At 33.2% G+C, this 22,658-nt stretch overlaps 1 protein-coding gene across 4 annotated transcripts in view; it reads right to left on the reverse strand.

Moving 5' to 3' along the window:
- Positions 1-22,658, reverse strand: part of Zwilch (zwilch kinetochore protein) — a 54,773-nt gene that overhangs the window by 21,448 nt on the left and 10,667 nt on the right. For all 4 annotated transcript variants that reach the window (XR_013014918.1, XM_076458673.1, XM_076458672.1 and 1 more), the window contains 8 exons: positions 21,580-21,749; positions 19,481-19,566; positions 17,747-17,896; positions 13,762-13,833; positions 4,487-4,580; positions 3,893-4,039; positions 2,489-2,568; positions 34-190 (listed from right to left, as the gene is read on the reverse strand). Coding sequence is in view for 3 of the 4 variants with exons in the window: in XM_076458673.1 (XP_076314788.1) it covers positions 34-190; positions 2,489-2,568; positions 3,893-4,039; positions 4,487-4,580; positions 13,762-13,833; positions 17,747-17,896; positions 19,481-19,566; positions 21,580-21,749 (956 nt within the window). In the remaining variant the exon portion in view is untranslated. The remainder of the gene's footprint in view (positions 1-33; positions 191-2,488; positions 2,569-3,892; positions 4,040-4,486; positions 4,581-13,761; positions 13,834-17,746; positions 17,897-19,480; positions 19,567-21,579; positions 21,750-22,658) is intronic.

Below are 22,658 nucleotides of genomic sequence, written 5' to 3' on the forward strand. Positions count from 1 at the left end.
TTTGTAGTTATTTCAAAAGACGTGTTTATTTACCAACAAAAATACTTGTGTAGTCCCTACGAAGTTTCTCTACTCCGATTTCCACCAGCATTTCTAGAGGTTTCACTCCTTCTAGTGATGGTGTTTCAAGGTCCTCATGATGAATTTGACGTATATATTTGCCAAGAGTTGTAGTGTTTTTTCTAAATATCTATTAAAAAACTGGTAATAAATTCTAAGTTACAAGTAATTAAATATTTTTTTTAAATGTGTAAGAAATTGGAAATTCTAAATACTATTACAATAATCTGCAGAACAGGTAACATTTTTATCTGCTTAAGATGTTTTTGTATCTCATTCACAGTAAAACATGATACTTACTGATTTAATGGAAACATTTCTATAATGTGTGAAAACAGCATGATGATAAAATTTGAAATTCTTTAATGACATATCATATGAATATCTTAAATAAAATGAATATCAACAGTAGTTGCAGTTACTTAGAATTCCATTTTCTTCACTGCACTAAAAATTTATAAGAAATATAAAAAAAACAAAAGCAGTGCAAAAAAAAATCTATAAAAAGAAATCTATGTACACTTGGAGTATTATAACAATTGCTACTGATTATAAACATCCATTTCTGATGATTGGTTTCAGAATTGCTTGCTTATTTTCCTGAAGAATCAGGTCAGAGAACCTTATCATTCAGAAATAGGCATCCCTAGTTTTGAACTGTGGACAAGAGGGAAGTTAGCAATCACATAACACATTGATAGAACATAATATGCAAATATGTAGGTACTGTTGTGAATATTTTAATAGTTTAACAAATATGGGACAAAAGAACTACAAGAATCTGTTTATTAGCTAATATTTGGTACTTAAAGTGGGATGTTACCATAAAAAAAGTACTTATTCATGCAAAATAAAAACACAAACAATGGGTCCAGGAAAAAAAAAAATCTAAAAGAGAAATACTTTGCTTTGGCTGAAGTTAAGAAACTTCTCTAACAAATAACAAAGACCAAGAAATATTTACTGGACATATTTCAAATCACCAGAAAGTCAACTTGTACCTTATTTGCTGCTGAACATATATTAGGACAGTCTACTTAGGATATCATTGGGATTAAATGCACTACCCTGCCAACAAAGCAAAGATTCACACTTATACTGCTATGTGAATTTAAAAAAGTCAGAATTAGAAAATAAAGTTTTATACAAGTATGGAAAGTAACTGTTATAACAAAAAAAAAAAATTAATTTATACAATAACATTTTAGAAAAATTATTGTTTTAACATCATACAAACCTAAGAAACAAATTATTACATAACAAAGTTTGGTTTGTTTTGAATTTCGTGCAAAGCTACATGAGTGCTATCTATAAGACTAAATGGAAGGCAGCTAGTCACCACCATCCACAGCCATTTCTTGGACTACTTTTTTTACCAATGATTAATGGGATTGACAATCACTTTACAACACCCACACAGCTAAAAGAGGAAGCATGTTTGATGTGAAGGGGACTCAAATCCATGACCTTCGGATTACAAGTCAAGTGCCTTAACCATTTTGGCCATCCTGGGCCAATAACAAAGAAAACAAAAAAAAACATAACCTACATAAATACTAAAATCTCTACTTCAACAAATAAAATAAAATACAAAAAATTTAAAATGTCTCAGCCTAAAGTGATCGTTTCATCAATAATCAGATATAAAATGAAGGGTTATCTTTAATTGCAAATATTTAACTATTTCATATGTGGCAGTTAGGTTTATGACACATAGGTCTATTATACTTTTGCCATTTCAATTTTCATTTCACTCTCTGTTTATTAATGAATTTGAGGCAATAATTGATAAAAGATGTAGGCTAGAAACATTGTTAATTGTTTCTAAAATGTTTATGCTGAAGATTAAATTACAAAAATTCAGATATGTCTACGTTTTTTTGTCCTAAAAATAAGTTTATTCTTTCAGATTTATGCCAAATGTGTCCAGCTTATTCTAGCTTATTTTATGCTAGAAATATAATTTCAACAATAATCATGTGATATTTTTTGCTTGCAGATGAAAGTACATAGTTCAAATACTGTTACATATCAGTGTTACCTTTTTTAGGAACTTTTGATAACAACCACTGACTTTTAAAGATTTTCAGTATTGAAAAATGCATAAAGAAATTCTGCCTTTCATAATGAACCTCCATCTTCAAAGATGGTCAATATATTAATATCTATATATTTCAGATAAGCTGTATATAAACACTGAAAACTGAATATTTAACATAGGCTCAATAGTTTTTTACTGTACGACTTATTAGCTGTAACTTACTGATTAATAAATAAAGAGTAAATAAAATAAAAAACTATGTACAAATAAAAATAAATATTTATTACAGTCTCAAAATTTTGTGAGGTACATGAATTTATAAACTTCCACTACTAGTTGCTTATGTAGTAGTCAAGAATAAGAAATATTTTATAAAATATAACATACCAATGGTCTCATTTCTTTTGAATTCAATTGTTTGAAAATAAACAACAGAGCCATCTTGAGTTCCTCAAAAGAAGAGCAGCCTGAAAATGTAAGTCTTTTGATAAACCAAGTGGCAAATACATAAAATACAAAGATAATCCACAAGAAAAACTTTCCTAAATTACAGCAAGGGTATGCAATTTTTATGATGTCCCCAGTAGATCGTTACTTCCACACAGGTATCTTATCACTATGTTTGTCAGTTTCTTTTTAATGATCAAGTTAATACAAATTGCTTAATTTTTTTTAGTAATAACTGATACTCTAGATCACAGTTATACAGAATGACAAAATGTGAATCACAAGTTAACATCCTTATATTTATAATGCACACATCATATTCTTCATGTGTGCATTATAAATATAGCTTTATTGTCACTCTTATAATCTTTCAGCAACAGAATACGAGTATGGACTCACAAAATATCAACCATATATTTTTTGTACATGAATTCCTTCAAATGAAAAAAGTATATTTTTCAAAATATTTTCATTGACCTGTTACAGTTATTCAAGTATTGTCAGACTGAAACTGATAAAATGAGTCAAGAAACTCCAGATTAAAGAGGTCTTGGGTTACAGCTCTTTCAGAAAAGATGGTCAAGGGTACTTCACCATATTATCTACAATCTAAGTGTAAACATGTAACATCAGCACTTGGCTTGGTTATACTTGGTGTTCACTGTAATCCTTGTCAGTATCAAAGAACTGTTAAAAAGTAAAACTGTCTCTAACATATTTTAATTTATGAACTTGATGTCAATTTTGTGTAAGAAAAAAAACTAAATGATGACGGTGATTAACATCATTTTATAACAGTGGTTTTTGCTTTTGCATGGCTATAATATTACAATTTGCAATTGTTTAATATGCATTAACTGTAAGAAATACAGCAGACCAATTAATTATGAGTGTATGAAGTGCTTGTGGCACAAGGCTTAATAAAATGTTTTTAATACTGTATTAGAAAAAAAAGAAACCCGTTTAATTTTTTTTTAATTAAACAGGAATACAAAGATGTGCTATGTCTAAACAGAGTTAAAACAAGTCTTCTATTCTTATAATGATTAAGCAATGAAAAAATAACCTTTACTTGTGCAAATATTTGAAATGCACTGGTAAAATGAGATTGAACTTTTAACTAGTATTACACAGTTTGATGGGTTTAATAAGTGTATGTGTAAAGTAGGTTAAGCATACATACACAAACATACTGTGATGGAATTGAGACCCATGAATCAAGTGCCCTTACCACCAAAATAGTCTGCAATAGAAAGCATTCTATTAATCCATGTCCTTTTATATTTATTGTTGTGTTAAATGTGTTAAAGTTCATCATTAGTAACTTGCTTTAAAATCACTAACCTGACAAGAGAGTCCAAAGATGATCAGTAAAGTCCAAACTTTCCCGTTTACCCAACACAGCTGCCTCTAGACAACTGTCAAAATCAGTAGGGTCAAAAGGAACGTGTTGATTCTCAGTCTTCCTTCGCAGTCCTCTTTCTTGTAGTCCTATATATGCACAAACATAAGAAGAATATAATTTAGGATCCCTGCTACATTTAACACCACTAGATCACATTTTAAATAAATCCTCATGATAACAAAAATTATTATTTTTTAGTTATTTGTGTTCATAATTTGTATGAAACTACAGACACAGCATTTTGATGTTACAAACATCTAATTTGAACTGGTGCTGCATTCAAAAGCCTCGTGACTCACAGAGATCGATATTTAGGTGGGTCTGTTTAATATATATTTTTAAATTAAGAAATAAACTCAAACATAATAAAGTTTAAATTATAATCTACAATTTGATACAAAATTTATTGACATCAATTCATAAAATAGCAATTCAGTATAATTTTGAATGCAAGCTAACAAATGTGATGACATGGCCTTTAATGATCCATCTAGAAAGGGTTGACACTTCAGATCACATTACAATGAACCAACCTTGTATCATTAATGTCAGTTGATCAGTCAGAGAATGGTCAGCTTCTTGGGGACTCCACACTACTTCCCCTGTCTGTAAGCCACATATCAAACCCTGAGGTCATAGTGAAAAAAAATCACAGAATCATTATATAATCTTGAAGGAAATCATGTACTAGAATAAACCTTCATTAAATAAAAAACAAAGAACATTTTCCTTTTTGATTTTACTAATTTTGAATCTTGACTGTAATACTAGAACCTACAATAATTATCTTATTCAGTATACAAATAATTTAAGAAATATAAATACATACATGTTGTTAGTTGGTAGTTGTAAGAAAAGTCATAACATATTTGTGAGTTTAATTCTATACATTATCTTCACCATTTATTACCAACATTAAATTTCAAACTTTTTTGAACAAAATTGTAAACAAACTATGCCCAGTGTTCAGTAGTATCTTGTTGTTGTTGTTGTTTGGAATTAAGCACAAAGCTACACAATGGGCAATCTGTGCTCTGCCCACCACGGGTATCAAAACACGGTTTTTAGTGTTGTAAGTCTGCAGACATACCGCTGAGCTACTGGTGGGGCCAGTAATGTCCAAGATGTTACATTCAGGATGGCTATGCATGTTCCTAAATTTTTTATCCATTTTTCGGATTTTCTAGTCTGAACAAGTGTACATGCAACACAAGACAATATGTACATTTTTCATCATTATTTAACTAAGTTAACACTACTTTAATTTGTAGTTTGGTTATATAAGAAAATAAAGTTTCAAATATTCTTGCCTCATGCCATGGTATCACAAAAAAGATCTTCAAACACAAATATTGCAGTATGATGCAAAATGATAAAAACCTATAACCAGAGTGCTTTTTAAATGTTAACATTTCTTCTTCAGGAGCAATAGGAAGAAGATATGTCCATCTCTTGAAAGCATTTGGGTCACGTGGTTTGTTTTCATTTTTCATCAAGACTTCATGAACAAGATGAAATATTGTTTTATGAATACAAAATAAGAACAGCATCAAGATATAAAAGAAAAACAAGATAATATAAATAAATAATCAAATGCAAAGATTAAATCAGCCACATCATTTTCTGCATTAGTTCAAGAGTTTAAACCAAAAAACAATCTACAAAGGAATATGAATAGGAGAATTTATCTGGTTTATACCTATTACCACTAATACTGTGCTATCTGTCACTGAAGGACCTTCCTCATCTACCCCAGTCACAACACTAACACACCCAGTTCTAGAATTTGGATGATCAGTTCAACATCAGCCAGTAGAGAAACCATTGGTTTATCATGGGAGATATAATATGCTCAGATAATTATCACTTCCAGAGTGAACAAGTGGAATAGTAAACAATTTGTCTTTTTTCCCATTTAAAAGGATCACCTTTAATTATGTTATCCTCCCAACCAAGTCATAACAACTATCAAGTATGATAGCTACACCTTATCCAACAGGTTTGCAGTGCTACCAGAAAGAAGTATTCAAAGCAAAATTCTAGTTAAGTAGGTTAAAAAAAAATTCAGTCAAAGAGGCAAAAGATTTGGAAATCCTTGCCCAATTATCTTGCTTGGAAACTTTTCATAAAATAATGGGTTTGTTAGCATGTGACTGAATTATAGATGCCATTAAAGATGAAGATATGAGTATTAGGCTGAAGTAAAAATGTACATCTTTAAAGGAAGCACTGCAATTGGAAATGGAACTAGATTACATTTAGGTTGCAATTAAAGATACCATCTCAAAGTTATGGGACTGTTAGACCAAGTAATACTGAAACACCAATTATCATCAATAGTGTAGAAGAAGAGAAAATATTAGTTAGACAATGAGTTAAACAGAACAAAGGAAATAAACCATAGGACAACAGATATTTTATGTGTAGCTTGAAGGAACATATTGCAATGAACTACAGGCAAAAACCTTTTTGAAATAAAAGCTAATATGAAAGGATACCAGAATGAGCCATTATAGATGGGTAATCTGGTCAGTACAATTAAGATTGTAAGAAATCAATAATTGTTACAGAACCAAAAAAGACAAGGCCCAAAAAGAAACAAAGAATACAAACTAACAAAACATCAAGAAAATAAAAACAATGTAGACTTATGAAGAAAAATTCAGCTGAAAATACTCCAACTATCCCAAATAAGAAAAGAAATTCTCAAGTTGAGGAAAACTATCAACAGGTCCATGAATTTATTGATGGAAGACCATGGTTCAGGCTGATTGACACTAGTTTTACAGCTACAAAAGTCATTCAAACTGATGTATTAATGAAATATGAGAAATTACCTCCAAAAGTGAAGAAAGAAGGGCTGATGCAAACAAGAGGTAGAAACAATGTTCTATCAAAAGGGAATCTTCTCTGCACTCCATGGTAAGTAATATCAAGAAAAGTGCATGTTGGGAATTAAATTAATATGAAGACATGGATGTGAGGTCAGGCTAGCTTCAAATTGACAACAAGGAGAATGGTCAATGAATCATTAATATGAGAAATACTCATATCAGGAGAAAGCAATAACCCTTCATCTAGTGATTGGTGCATATGGAATCAAATACTCAGATGTGCCTCATGAATGTGAAAAATAAAGTTGTTGTAGATGACTTTACTCGGAAAGATATAAATTATGCTTGTGATGAAATAAAAGGGAACAATGATGTTAATTTTAATAAAACAGAATCCTATAAAGGTATGGCTGTAATGTTCTTGCCTCAAGAAAGGAAAACTTTAAAGATAAGTAGGGCTTTGAAGACAGGTGTTCCAACACAAAGATTATTTTTGGAACTACATCAGACAGAGAACAGACAAATGGGAAGCTCCAGAAAAGAACTAGGATGGCAATCCAAGCCAAAGGTCATCCACCATACAGTATATCAGTAAGGGAATGTCACTTTGAATATCTCTATACAATAAATAGTCAGTATAATCTCAATGTGAAGAAAAGTACAGAGTTTCTTGTGAAGCTACTTCTAGAGGATTATCAAAGATTGAGCTTACAGTGTAAACATTTAATCAAATACCCAGGATGAACTCACTTAGTGACAGGAATGGCCAGAAACTTTGTAAATTAACAGTTTAGTGGAATATTCATGAAACTCTTCAATACAGAACTGGTTTTGGTTTAGATTTCTATAGCGCAAAGCAACTAGGCTATCTGCACCAAACATCTGGTAAAAAGTTAAAATTAAAGAAAAATTATTAAAATTCATAAAAGGAAATTAAGGTAAAACAAGACAAAGTTTAATTTTTGAATAAAAACATAAGTTGCACTAATTCCACTTTTTCCATCTAGTGTGTTGTAAATAGAAGTTGTAAAGGACTTTCTGTAGCATAATTGCAATTATCATAACTCGCCAGGAAGACTAACAGGCAAGTTCAAAAATCACCATTAGTCATCTGAAGTTGGCCTTTCTGGTTCTGGTTTCGGGTTATTTGACATTACAGCCATTTTATAATTTCAAATCAAACTAGATGTACTTCCATACGTAAAAAGAAATCACATTAAAAAAGGTCTCATGTATAAATTAAAAAACTAAAAAAACATTTCTAAGGTGTCACCATTGCCAATAACACTCTCTAACTTTACAGATAAACCTTTGGACAAAACATGTTTAAAATGGTGCTGTTGAGAGTTGTAATGATGGCATGACAGTAAAATGTAGCTTATTGTGACCTGAGTGTTACACAGACAATACATTGGTTCATCAGTCCCACATAAAATAAAACTTCCTCTTTCCAATTCTTATGGAAGCAAGACAACCAAAGTTCAATAGAAGGTTTTATTTTAAAAAGCTTGTTTTCACGTTGCTCACTCCAAGTGTACTGGCACCTGGCATGGGACCAAGCCTTGAATACAGGACTACAGTCCATGTGTGGAACAGCCACAGCTGTGATAGTGCCATAGCAAACAGATTTAGCTGAGATGTCAGTAAGCTCGTTCCCATGAATACCAATGTGGCCTGGTGTCTATAAAAACTGAATAGAAGTGGATGTTAAAATGAATATCGACGAGGACAGTGTGTGAATTAACTTGAAGCAATTCCAGACCCAAGAGAGAACTAAGCGAGTCAGTATAAATAATGCAATTTGAGTTCTGTTGTACTGCTTAGCTTCTATGTGATCTAGGACAAGAGAAAAGGCATACAGTTCAGCAGTGAAGCTGTAGAGGGGATTCTATGTGCAACCACCAAACCATAACAAACCACGGCAGAGCCCACACAGTCACCTGATTTGGAACTATCTGTATAAATAGGAATGGAAGGATGGTTTGAAAGATGTTCAGCAAATAACAGGCAGTATTTCCAATCAGGAGTGCCTGCTTTTCTCAGATGACTTAAAGATAGATCACATTTGGGGAGTGTAAGAAACCATGGTGAGATAAGCTGACCAGTGGATACAGCAATGTTATCCAAGAATAGACCAAATTCATCCAACTGCACCTGGATATGAAGGCCAAAAGGAACAATGGAAGATTGTTTGTTCTGAAAAAGCATGGATAATCAAGAAAGGAAAACACAACCCCAGGTGGGATGCTTTTGTAAGAAACAAAGTTTCAAAGCATACAGTAAAGACAGTTGCAAACAGCAGAGGTGCAAAAAGGGTTCATGAGACTCTGTGCATAAGCTCTGAACTGGGTAAGTGAGGAAAACCCCAGTGCAGAGCTAACGTCCCTGATGTTGAAAGGGAACCAGTACCTTTAAGGCTGAGGTCCTGGCAGAGCCATAAATCAGTGATCCATAGTCTAGTTTTGATCAGATAACAGCAAGATATATCTTTACCATAGAACATCAATCTGCTCCCCAAGTGGTGGAAGAGAGGACATGGAGGATGTTTAGTGCTCTTGTACATTTGACCCATAGCTGTTGGATGTGTGGTATAAATGTCAGCTTACGGTCAAAGATAAGCCTCAGGAACTTTGTCTCAGGGACCACAAGAAGCACAACTTCACTGACACAGAGTTCAAGTTCAGGCTGAATACCCGTTGGCAGCAAAAGTGCATGCAAATGGTTTTAGAGAGAGGGAAGGTAAAGCCGTTTGCTGTGGTCCACTTCAGTAAATGACTGAGGACAGTCTGTAGCTGCCGCTCAATATAACTCATGTTCAACAACTGACATAAGATGTGAAAGTCGTTGACGTAGAGTCCGTTTTGCAACAGTGAGAGGGAGTTGTTGAATGATGGCATTAATTTTTATACTCAAACATGTGACACTCAAAACACAGCCTTGAGGAACTCCAAGTTCCTGTAGAAAAGAACAGAAAAGTGTCAAACCCACATGAACTTGGAATTGCCTGTCCATTAACAAATTAAAAAAAAATGGGCAAATGGCCACTTAACCCATATAAATGGATGTCTCGCAAAATGCCATACCTCTGTGTTGTATCATATGCCTTCTCAATATCAAAGAATATTGATACAAGATATTTTCATTTGAGAAAGGCTTCTCTGATTGAAGTTTCAAGTTGAATCAGGTGGTCCATGGTTTGAAGCTGTCATTGTAACCCACACTGAATGGGCAAGAGAAGGTTGTTTAATTTGAGGAACCAACCAAGAGGAGCATAAGCATCCTCTCTAATGTCTTACAGAGAGAGCTCATCAAAGAAACGGGATGGTAGTTTGAAGGAATCTTGGGATCCTTCCCAGGCTTAGTGAAATGTAGAACAATAGCCTGGCATCAAACAAAAAAAAAAACATTCTCTTGCCAGATCTGGTTAATAACAATCAGAAAACAAGCAGGATAAATGATGTAGCATTTCATAGTGTACATCATCAGGCCCAACCGATGTACTGCCAGACCGACGAAAGGCCAGTTTGAGTTCCAACAGCATAAAGGGACCATTATAGTCATAGAGACAATCAGCTCAAAAGGAAAGAGGTGATGACTCTGCCCGAGTCTTGATGGCTATGGATTTGGAAGAAGAAGCAGAAGTGCTAGATACCTAGCAGAAGCTTTCAAATAGAGTATCGACAATGCTTCAAGTATCAGCCACTTTCTGGCCATCTGAGAGCAAGATTGAGAGGGGGGCAAAATTATATTGCCCACTGACCTTTCAAATCTTGTCCCATATGACATTGGAACTGGTGGTAGACGATATGCTGGTTGTGAACTTAATCCAAGATTCCTTCTGGCTTTGCCATCTTACCCACCAAGCATGTGCACGAGCCTTTGTTTTTGAGCCTTCCATGCCATGTAGCAGGCAGGACTCCACCATGGACAAGGATATAGTGGAAATTGTTTTCGAGGTTTTAGGAATATATTTAGCAGCTGCTTGTATAATACAGTCAGTTACTGCTGCCACAGTCATCTATTGATGGCTTATGGACAATGGCAAGAACAAGTTTTGCAAGAGCAGTGAAAGAGGGCCAGTTTGCCTGATCCAGCTTCCACTGGGGCACACCAGTCAGGTGGCATCAATCACTACTAGTCTTTCTCAAGATTATAGGAAAACGATCACTGCCTCATGGATTATTGTCAACCCTCAATGAAAAATGGCAAAATAATGAAGGGGAGAAAATTGAGAATTCAACAGCAGTAAAGAACTGACTAGGTGCATGAAAATAAGTAAAAGAACCAGTATTGAAAAGAGAAATGTTGTGATTAGAAAGCATACGCTCTATGGAGCAATCCCTCCTATCAATATCAGCACTTCCCCAGAGGGTATGATGTTCATTAAAGTCCCCCAGGATTAAAAAGTGAGATGGTAGCTGTTCAATGAGAGCATCAAGATCTGATTGATCATACATCTCTCCAGGTGACGGGTAGAGAGAACAAACAGTGATGGTACGACCAAAGGAAACATGGATGGCTACTGCCTCCAAGGGTGTGTTGAGTGGCAAAGACAGGGTGGGCAAATGCTGATCAACCAACAGTGCCACCCCTCCATCACACAGCCTGTCATTTCTGTACAATGAAAATTGCCAAAAGGTGACTGTATTGACAGGTTTTAGAAATGTTTCCTGTAAGTAAAAACATTCAAAATGATAGGAAGCAATCAGTGCTTTGATGTCATCCAAATTAGAATGTAAACCTCGACAGTTCCATTGTATCAAAGTGGCCATTTTTATTTATGTGTAGGCAAACTGGGTAGAGAGCCCTTCTGTTTATGACCACGTCTTTTTTCTTTGTCTTTATTCGAGGGAGGTCTGTTGACCTTCATAGATCCTGCCCAAGGTTGATTGGGCAGGTCTTCATTGTTGGAAGAGGATTCCAGTGACTGAATGATGGGTTTGCATCTTGGGGTGGGAGAAGAAGATGTACCCGAGGAAATGCCTGTACCTGGAACCAAAGGAAGTGGATTTTGGGGTTTGCTAAAATGTATGTTAGAGACAGAGATAGGTATTGAAGTTGATTCATCAACTTTAACCATGGAGGTCAAAAGACTTTTCATTTGGTTTAAGAACAATTCTTTTGGAAGCACAGAGAGATGCATCTGCATTTCCACTGTAGTAGTTGAATGAATTGCAGTAGCACACGTTTGAGATAAAGCGATGGACAACAACTTTCGATCCTCAGGGTAAGTAAGATTTTGAATCATTTTGAAAAGTTGCACCTCTTTTTCTCCCAACCATTTAGGGCAAGAACAAAAGTAGGACGGGTGAGAACCATTGTAATTGATGCAAATGAGAGTCCATTTCACACTTATTGGCATTGTGATCCTTACCACCACAAGGAGCACACATCAAGGAACCACGACACGTCTTGAGTGACAGAGCCGCTGATACTGGAAACATCCGAAAGGATTTGGAATGTATAGCCGTACCTTGTAATTAAGATAACCTGCCTTGATGGTGGCAAGTGGACATGGTGATGTAAATATCAGAATGAGGAGATTGGTTGGCATCACAACTCCATCTTTGTGAGTGGAGATACGCCTCACTGCAGAAACTCCTTGGATGGAGAAGCCATCAAGAATCTCTAACTCAAGGATGTTCTTCAAATCCCTCTCAGCAATAAATTCTCATGATGAATTCAAAGCAGCATGAGGTGTAACCTCAATAGGTATATCCCCAATCACCTTTGAATGCAAAAGGAGTTCACTGTGTTGAGATGTGGATGTTTCCACCAATATGTCACCAGAAAAAAGCTTCTTTATTGACTTTGGAGAGTCAGCAAGTCCCTTCTGAGTGAAAAAGAGAGACATCAACCCTAAAGGATTGTCCTAAAGAGAATGTAGTAAAAGAAAATGAGGTACAGGTATTACAGATGTTGAAGATTGCTGCTGAGAATCTTCAAGATGTGGTCATTTACCTGTGGACTGTTTTTCACTATTTTATATAAGTTTTTATTTGGAGGATTCAAAATAATAAAAAAGAATATTTCAGTGCCCACTGACCCCACCCACCATAGAGCCATACATGGTGATGCACTACAATGCCAAACAAGAACACTGCAACAACACCAGAGTTTCGTGAGCACTATACCCAAACACCAGCATCAGATACAATGTCCACAATGCCTGTTGAGAACATCCAACACTGGTACTTGGTTGACCCTAGCCCAAGTGGACCAGCTGACAGACCCTATGAGGACTACCCCAAGGTTTCCTGTTTACAGGAATTCAAGGCCAAAGTGGTGTATTAGGGTTGGACCCTTCACCCACCAGGATACTCTCCCCTTCACAGGTCACCATGCACGGCAAACACATGAGTGGATGTTTAGATCCCAGAGGAGGTAAACTGAAAGAACCTTCCCTGAGATGTACCCTCACCACTTACAGGAATCCACATCGAGGAGATGCAGAACTAAGTCACCGTTATAAACCATATGATGTTGCAATTTGTCAGCTGTAATGATGACATTGAAATCAGATAGGCCTAAACATCAGGATATTTCTAGGAAATTTGATGTCAAATCTTTTAGTACATTGAAGAGTAGATTATAAATATGGAGTCAGTAATGCATCAGTAAAGTATTCATAATAAAATTGTCTTCTAGCCAGTAGAGGAAATCAGGCAGCATGTTTTCAATTTTAGATAAGTATGTGAATGTAAGTTAGCTATTATGCATACTGAATTACTTTGTACAAGTTGATTTTTATGTTGCATGGTACAGTTAACATGGCTTTAAAGATAGGCCTGCGATGTACAAAGTGTGAAAGCCAGCAAAAATAATTTATCATCATTTACTTGGATTGAATTTTCAACTACATTCTCCAAATAATTTTAAAGAACTTGTCTGTTGAAATAACAACGTTATAACAATACCTTCACCAGAATGATACACATTTTCTAAGATGGAAAACGTGCAAAAATATTACATACCTGTAACTTCAGTAGTTCTTTATGTAGAGTAAATGCTGGACTTCTTTCATCACCAGAAACAGGATGAACATTCTGAAAAATTAGTTATTTACAGTTAAATTAGTACAGATAGATTACTCTGAAGAATAAAACATGCATAACTGGTACTTGAAACTCACCTTTCTAAATATATAAAGACATTTCAGATTAAAGAAGTAAATTAAATTAAATTAATAAAAACAACGTGTAATAAATACTTATGATACATTAATATTAATGACAAATGAAATGGTCTTATACAAAAGTTCTGTAGTCTAGTTGAATGTAATTACCAAGGGCATGCACTGTGAGACAAAAAAACAACAGAAACAAACAGGATTAATGCCAGACGAAAAGGAAGAGCCTGGACTTATGAAATCAACTGTGATGTGCAGATTGAAAGTAAGGTCTGAATACTGAAGAGAAGGGAATGTGAAGATAAGCCCTACAGAAAAAGACCATCAGAGGGGGAGAAAACTCTCACAATAAATCAAGAAACTGATGGAGATGTGACAAAGATTACCAGATGCTAATCTCCAGTGTATTGGGAAATGACAAACAGGTGGGAGTAAATTTTATAGAAAAATAAAAAACCTTTTCAATAGTATCCTTGGTCAAAAGTCTGATACTACTTTCAAGAGATACTGGTGGGAGACAAAATCCTCCGAAGGAAGGAAAGGAAAGAGGACAGGAGAAGGGAGACCAATGGAAAAGATCTGTAGCATCAATGATCAGTCACAAAAAACCCAAAGCCAAATAGGCCTTCACTGTTCCTGAGCCCAGAGGATTGTTATCAAATGAGACTGCTGATGCTGAAACCTACAGATAATGAAAAAATGGATGGGAGAAAATGAATGAAGTAGAAGAACAGAAAAAACTAGTTTTGGGGGATCAAAGGAAAGCTTCAGCTTGATTGTAAGCCAAGGCCTGTGTTAACCAGTTGAGAATGATGAGTATGCTGCCACAAAAGTGAAGAAACAATATATTTTACCACAGCATTGGATACTACAGGAAAAACATAAAATTCTGAAGAATTAATAAAGAAAATAGGACAAAGTGAGAAAGATAACATACTTGAGAAGAAAAATCATAGAAGGGCATAGAAAATCGATGCAACACCATGGCTGCATGGAATAATTATATATAGCATTAGGTGGCAGGAAAAACTGTTTAAAATCCATGTCCTCACAGACAGGAATTATAAGAAGAGAGTTATCTCTTTCAAAGCCTGAAGAAGGTTCAGATCACATTAAATACTCTATTACCCACAATACAATAGATATCACATATTCTGATAGAAAAAGTAGCACCCAATGTCATTTTGGTTGCCTGTCTAGAATGAACAAAGTCTAGATGTTCAATCCTAGACTGCATGGAAATGACCCTCTTTGTGTGGTTTGCATTATGGAAAATATGAGCTGCAAACACTGCAGAGGCAGAATTGTTTGAGAAAAAAACAAAACTAATTTCATAACACTTGGTTTTGTAGATATCGATACTTAAACCAAACATTGAGATAGAGAAATCTCATACAAGCAAAAAGGAAAAAAAAAAAAAAAGACTTCTTAATATATGTGACAAAATGAATAGTGAGGATTGAACAATTAGTACAGAGGGAGTCAACTGCACTAAGAATCAGTGTTGCACCCCTACTGGTAGAAGGTTTCACATGCTCATTTAAATGCAGTTATCATGTGGATACATAAGAGATTTGGTGGGAGACTCATGGCTAGAACCTGAACCAGTAAAGCTAAATGTGAGAAAAGATTAAATATTGTATATCATAATATATTAAATGAGTGGGACAGAAGACATATAATATGTCTTCATCCCACATCTTTAATTGTGAGTGTATAAGTTAACCACGAACTGAGGTATTACAAAGTGGACTTGATTAAGGGTAAACAAAGTGTTAGGATAAGGGTAGGACCCTTGAAAGATAATACAGGAAGACTCATATCTGTTGATTATAAGATGGCTGGGTTATTAACTTTTGCTTTTTCTTAAGTTTTTATTAAAGATTTGATAGAAAGAAACAAGATGACTGCATTAATTCTGAGCTAGTTATGAAAAATTGGGAAGTTTAAAGAACGATATTGCTCCTAGGCCAGATAATATTTTTCTAAGGGTTTTGAAGAAGGTTAAAGATTTTATAAGTCTGCCACTTGTTATTATTTTTTGGAAGTCCATGAATAGTGGGTAGGTCCAGAGAATTGGAAGTTAGATAGTATAACTTCTTTTTTTCAAAAGAGGTGAATAAAAACTATCCCAGTAATTATAGACCTATTAGTCTTATATCAGTTGTGGAAAAGCTTTGAAAAGTCTGATAAAAGATGCTTTGCAAAGTCATTTAACAAAGTTTAGAATTTTTTTAGTTAGTCAACATGGTTTCACTAAGGGAAAAATTCTGCTTTACTATAATCTTTTGATTCTTTGAAAAGGTTACTGCTTTTGTAGATGATGGTAATAGTGTAGATTTGGTATATCTGGATTTTCAGAAATCATTTGACAAGGTGACATATAAAAAGCTCATAAATAACTCTCTCTATGTAAGGATAATTTAGTAAATTGGATTAATGTCAAAAGTGGGATACCTTAGAGATCATTCTTAGGTCCTTTGCTCTTTTTCATTTACATTAATGACATAAATGAAAGAATGATCACTAAATTACTAAAATTTACAGATTATATTAAGGTCTTGGGTGTTGCTAGTTATGAAGAGGATGCTGCTGATTTACAAAAGGATTTAGATCATTTTCTAAGTTCAACAAATAAATGCAAAATGTATGTGTATTATTATAATTTGAATTACAAGTATAATGTGGATGGGAATAATCTTAAGTATCATGAAAAAGAGAGATCTTAGTATAATAGTCACTAAGTCTCTAAAGCCATCCAAGCAGTGTGATGTTACTAGTGGTAGGAGAAATAGGATTTTAGATTGTATCCACAGAAATATTGAATGCAAGTCTAAAGATGTTATAATTTCATTGTATAGATCATTGATTAGGTCAAACTTAGAATACTGTTTTCAGTCTTGGGTTCAGTGCCTTAAGAAAGACAATAAATTGTTGAAAAGGGTTCAGAAAATTGTCATTAAAATATTGCTTGTTATGGAGGAGTTATCACAAAAGGATAGGCTGAAATCTCTAAAATTGTCTTCTCTTGGAAAAAGAAGAGTTGGGGAGATATGGAAAGATCTGATTGAAATGTTTTAAGATGTAAAGGAATTTGATGGTATTGATGATGCTGAATCATCATTTTCCATATCTGACAATAAAAACAGTAGGACAAAGGGACATAAATATAGATTTTGGCAGGGTAGGAGTCATCTAAAGCTAAGATAGGTTTATTTTTCTTACAGTATTGTTGGCCTATGGATGTTGTGGAGGCAGTAAATTTAAAGAAGTTTGAGAGAAAGTTTGATAAATATATTAGTGATAAGAGTTGGCTAAGATTTTTAAGAAAATTATTTATTAATAGTTTTAGTTTAGAGGATAGAAGAGCCAAGATGGACCATTATGTCCTATATTGTTAGAAAACATTATGTTAAAAATAACAAAATTTATACCCTAGTCACTAATTTTCAATTAATTCAAATTGAGGAGGGAAAACTTGAAACAAGTATTTATATTATTTAAATAAATATGTCTACAAGTTGGAGAAAATACAATTATGAAAAATTAATTTAGTTAAAAAAATCTCAAATCTTCAATTTCCAAGCTTTTAAGGTATGATATAGGAACTGGAAACTATATAATGATTTCATTTTGATCAAATATACATACCTTTTTGGTTTACACACTTCACAGAATCTTGGATTGATATACAGAACTACAACAGTTATCTTGGTTTGTAGTAGCAGATACTAGTATATACTTTAATATTTAAATGTGTTGATCTTTTGTTCTTTAATTTGCAAAGTAAATGCATTACAGTGAATGAACAAGATACCAAATACACTTACAAGGACGCAGCTCACATCACCATGGGGAAGTTCAAAGATATGTCTGGCTTTGTTCCATGTACAGTCTAATGTCATCCATCCCTCTGATGCAGTGTTAGGAAATTCTGATGATGATAATAAACAGTATGAAGCAAAATATGATGTCTCTGTCTGAAAGAAAGTTTAACATTTATTTAAGATATCACTAACATAAATATATAGTATCCAGAGTATAAAATCTAAATGTTTCAGTTAATATTGAAAGAAATAATTATACATGCACAACAGTCTTTACACTGTTGTTTATTAAGTTTCACTAACTCGCTAATTACAGCCCAAAAGCTGACAAATTGTATGGTTTTCAAAAGTTACTTCTATTCATAACAATTATATGAATACTGAAAACATTTATCTTATAATTTCCCATCATTTGTTCTAATGTAACTGACTGATAGTTTTCTTTAGCAAAAATGCACATAATTAGAATTAGGTACCTCTTACATGTCTCAAACCAAGCTTTCAAAGAGATAATTAGGTAGTTGCAAATTATTTTTCTTTCCCATTAATTTGAAACTGTTGCTAGCAACTATATCCTTCTCTTGAATTAGCTACAATTGTGTCATAATTGATTATTTCATGCATTAAATGTTAATGAATATATGTATAAACATTGTTATATTACAAAGTACAGAAAAAAAAAGCAGCTTGATTTGACCAGATAGCCCACAAATACCTGGATCAACAAAATCTATAGTATTTCACTGCTGGTAGCCTACAACAAAAAAAAGTATTTTATTATCAAAAGTTAACACTAAAAAACCCAAAGCTGATGAAAAATTAGAAGCCATAAGGCTTAATTTCTGTGTCAAACATGGACAAATTGGATGTTTAAAAAAAAAACAACCAAAAAACTGCAGTTTACATGATTTTTATTTCATTATTATCTTGAATGAGCAGTAATTCAAAGCCAGTAATTCTATCACACTGTCACCAAACCTGCAATATAAAGTCCAGATAGCATTAGCCTAGTCAGCTAGCCTATGTGCTAATCCCTAGGCAATCAATGAAATGAGTCTAACATCCCATTTTTATATTTAACTGGAGTTCAAAAGGCATTGCAACATCAGTAAGTGAAAAAGTCTTAGTAACTAAAAGTAAAGTAACTTTCTGTACTCAGAACCCTGCAATGTAAGAGACTGAAATGCTCGTCTCACAGGATTACTGATAACCAAAGAGTCAGATTCTGAAGGCCCTTTTCAAATGTATACCATCAACATTTTTTTTAATATCTTTGAAGTTTTCCAATCAAACTACATACTAATCAGCAATTTGCTAACTTTTTAATACAGATTTTGAGCCCCTCATAACTGACCAGTTATGATGACATAACTTGATCTCTATGATGTTCACCTCCCAGTGGTACGTCTGTGGACTTACACTGCTAGAAACTGGGTTTCAATACCTGTGGTGCCTTGAGCACAGATAGCCCATTGTGTAACTTTGTGTTTAATTACAAACAAACTTTATCTCAAGACAGCTGGTATGCACATTAAAACTTTTATTAATGAAGGTCAAATCTGTGTTCTCTACTTTATTTTAATAGCAGTTTTAATACCCATATCAGCCATCTTGAGATACTTTTTACTTCAAGTGGGTTTCTCATCATCACAAAACAAACTATGATGTTAAAAGTGCCCTTAAAAACTCTTTTTGTTTTAGTAGATTTATTTTTGGAAACTTATCTCAAATACATACCAGAAGGTGATTCTGAGATAGCTTAGCTTGATGCTCACATTTCAAGTCCATAAGTGAAGGCAAATCATCTTTTGACAAAACAGGCCCTGTGAACAAATTTCATAGCAGCTTCAAGTCAATAAAGGTTTGAATCATATCATTCTTTCAGTTAGACAAAATGCACTATACAAACAAATCCCAAAACAACGTATGTACATATATAAATTCATTTTTTAAGGTTTTTATGTTTCAGTAACAAGTGATCAGAAATATTCTTTTGATATACTTCACAGCTAACTTAATGTAATAAATGAAATAAATGTGAATTTTACTTTTTCATAATTACCACAGAACATATCTTCATTTGAATATATTATTGTAATAGTATTCCACATTTCTATGCAGTTTCTGCATGTTATGACATTCTCATTTACCAGATATCTTAAGATCAGAAGCACGTCCTAATAATTTTACAAAGGTGGAGTCAAAACAATGAAACTTTTTTCTTAAGCTAGTCTGTATGTGTTTCCAATTCAAACAGGCAATACATAAATCTGAGCCCTTAAGACAGTATATAGGATATTGTCTGAATTATATAATCTGTGGAACTATCACATTTTAAGCTTTCTTTGTTTCATTATGACATTTAACTTAAGTACTTCCACAGTTCTCTCTCTTTATTTAGGTTCTTGTTTTTCTGCCATCGACCTCACTAACCAAACAGTACACAAGAGGCCTACCCAATTTAGGCATTGTAACATTGTGTTTGTTAAATAAAGAATTTTATGTATAAAACTGCAACTGTATTTGCTTGTTTTCTCATAATGTCCATGTACAGTCTGTTCTTCACTTACTCTCTTTCATTGCAGGAAGCAACAACACTCAATATAAGATTGACTAATGTCACCTTTTCCCATGGCTGCCAAAACATTTTTCCCCTTACAGCAGAAAGTGACAACAATCCATAAGCCTGAAACTATTGACAGACACCAGATGTGCTGATATCTGGGAGCTTGAGTGGGGAATACAATTACAAACAATCTTTCAGAATAGGGCAATAGCTAGCAGATGACACAAGGCACTCAGGCACAAATATTAGCTGATTGTCATATTTTGTCTATGTTCTTACCACAATTCATGCAAGTTATTGATACCATAATGCTAAGATATGCAATGTAAATGTGTCTTATATATCATAATACATAATACAGCCACATATACTACTAATCTATAATCTTTTTTGATAGAGAAATGACATTGATTATAGGAGAGACCATAAAATCTAATTATGCAGTGAAAGATTTAAATCCTTTTGGCTTTTCTTCTAGACATCAATATACCTTAAACCCACAATAACAAACAACATGAACACTGTTTTACAAAATAATAACAAAACTATAATCATATCAGTCAAATCTGTTACAATGCTTTTTCTTTAAAGCTAATTTACATTTCTAAAATAATTGAAAGATTTGTTGAAAAAATTGTGATTTTAAAATTACTTTTAAATTTATATACCTTGCCCTCAGCCTATAATAACCACAACTTTTCATTTAAAGCTAACTCAAATTATGATTGTAGTCCAAATAATTTTTTATTACAAAGTCAATGCAACTTGTGTATATATTTTAAATTCATTAAAAAATCTTGTTTGAGATAAAAAATCAATAAGTTTCATTAAATGAATGGTACATTTATATATTATGCAGAAATATTTCTAAAAAGATTTTATAAGTAATTATTTTTATTTCTCTCTTTTTCATCTTTATTAAGTAATCTGGTGACTATACAATATTTTTGAGATGTATTCAGTATTGGACTAAATAGTTCCTTTAGGCAACCATCACGTGAAATTACCTTTAAATAAATGTGGATATATTTTTAATTTAATTATATCAATCACATTTAACCAATAAACTATATACACAACTTTTATTATAATTGCTAATGCTGGTTTTGTAAAAAAATTACCAAGACTGCAGTCAAAAGGTTACTATAATTTTATAAACCTGCATGTGAAGCACAGATACTGGTGTAGAACTTACAAAACAAAATGTAGATATTATGTGTATACATTTTAAACTGTTCTCATAGAGCTATCTAATCAACAGAGTTTATACCTGTGGAGTTCACAATAATCCTACTACAAGAAGACTGGCCCCTATGATAACCAATATACACAGTATTTTGTTGATCAGACCCATCACACAATACCCAAACAACCACAGATAAGAAATTGGGAGGCAATTCTTTTCTCAAAGCAGCTCTACAGTATTGATTTAGAAGATATCTGAAAATAAAATATGGGTTCAAATGTATTAAAAATTATAGTACCTTAAAATTCATATAAAACAAGATAAAAGAATACATCTAAAGCATTTGTGTTATTATTCTGAAGTAAATCTGGAACTCAATCTATTGTATTTTTTGACTCAGACTATGAACATACTAAAAATGAAAAAATGTACACATACAGTGTAAAGTTTGAAAAACAAAAATGAGGATTTTTATATATAGAAACTCAGGATTTTTTGCTGTTGTTTAATTTAAAAATATCTACCAAGTATTTAATATGAAACTAATTTGTTAATTTTATGTTTAAAGATGCAAAGTAGTATTATGAGTCCTAAAGCTTACCACCAAGCCACAACGACACACAAAAGTGGATGAAACAACCTTTCTAAATTCACAAAAAAATGTTGCCATAGAAATAAACAAATGGTACCTATGTATAACTTACAAATAACTTAAATATAGAATTTTCTTATTAAAGAACCAATAGAACAAACAGGTGTGATATCTCACTTCTAAGCTTGAATAACATTTCCGATCCAAATTAAATTATTCACTACTTCACTAATTACTTCATAATTCATATTTTTATTGTATTTCTTACATACCACATAACAAATATTTTCAAAACCTGATGTTTATCGTCATGAATGTAACAGACAAAGGTACGAGTTGTACTGCAAACTATGTTTTGTTTATCACTGCAGAACAAGTATTACAATACCACATTGTTTGTGCATGTGTGATTCTTATTATACATGTTTATACATACACACATTCTGGTTTTTATTCACAGAACACACACACATACATATTATAAATTGACATTTTTACTCTATGCTATCATGAGCTTTTACCAATTTGTTCACTCTATAACACTGTTTTTGACATCCAAGTTTTCATAACC

This window comes from Tachypleus tridentatus, chromosome 9, assembly GCF_004210375.1.
Source record: "Tachypleus tridentatus isolate NWPU-2018 chromosome 9, ASM421037v1, whole genome shotgun sequence".
NCBI classification, from domain to species: domain Eukaryota; kingdom Metazoa; phylum Arthropoda; class Merostomata; order Xiphosura; family Limulidae; genus Tachypleus; species Tachypleus tridentatus.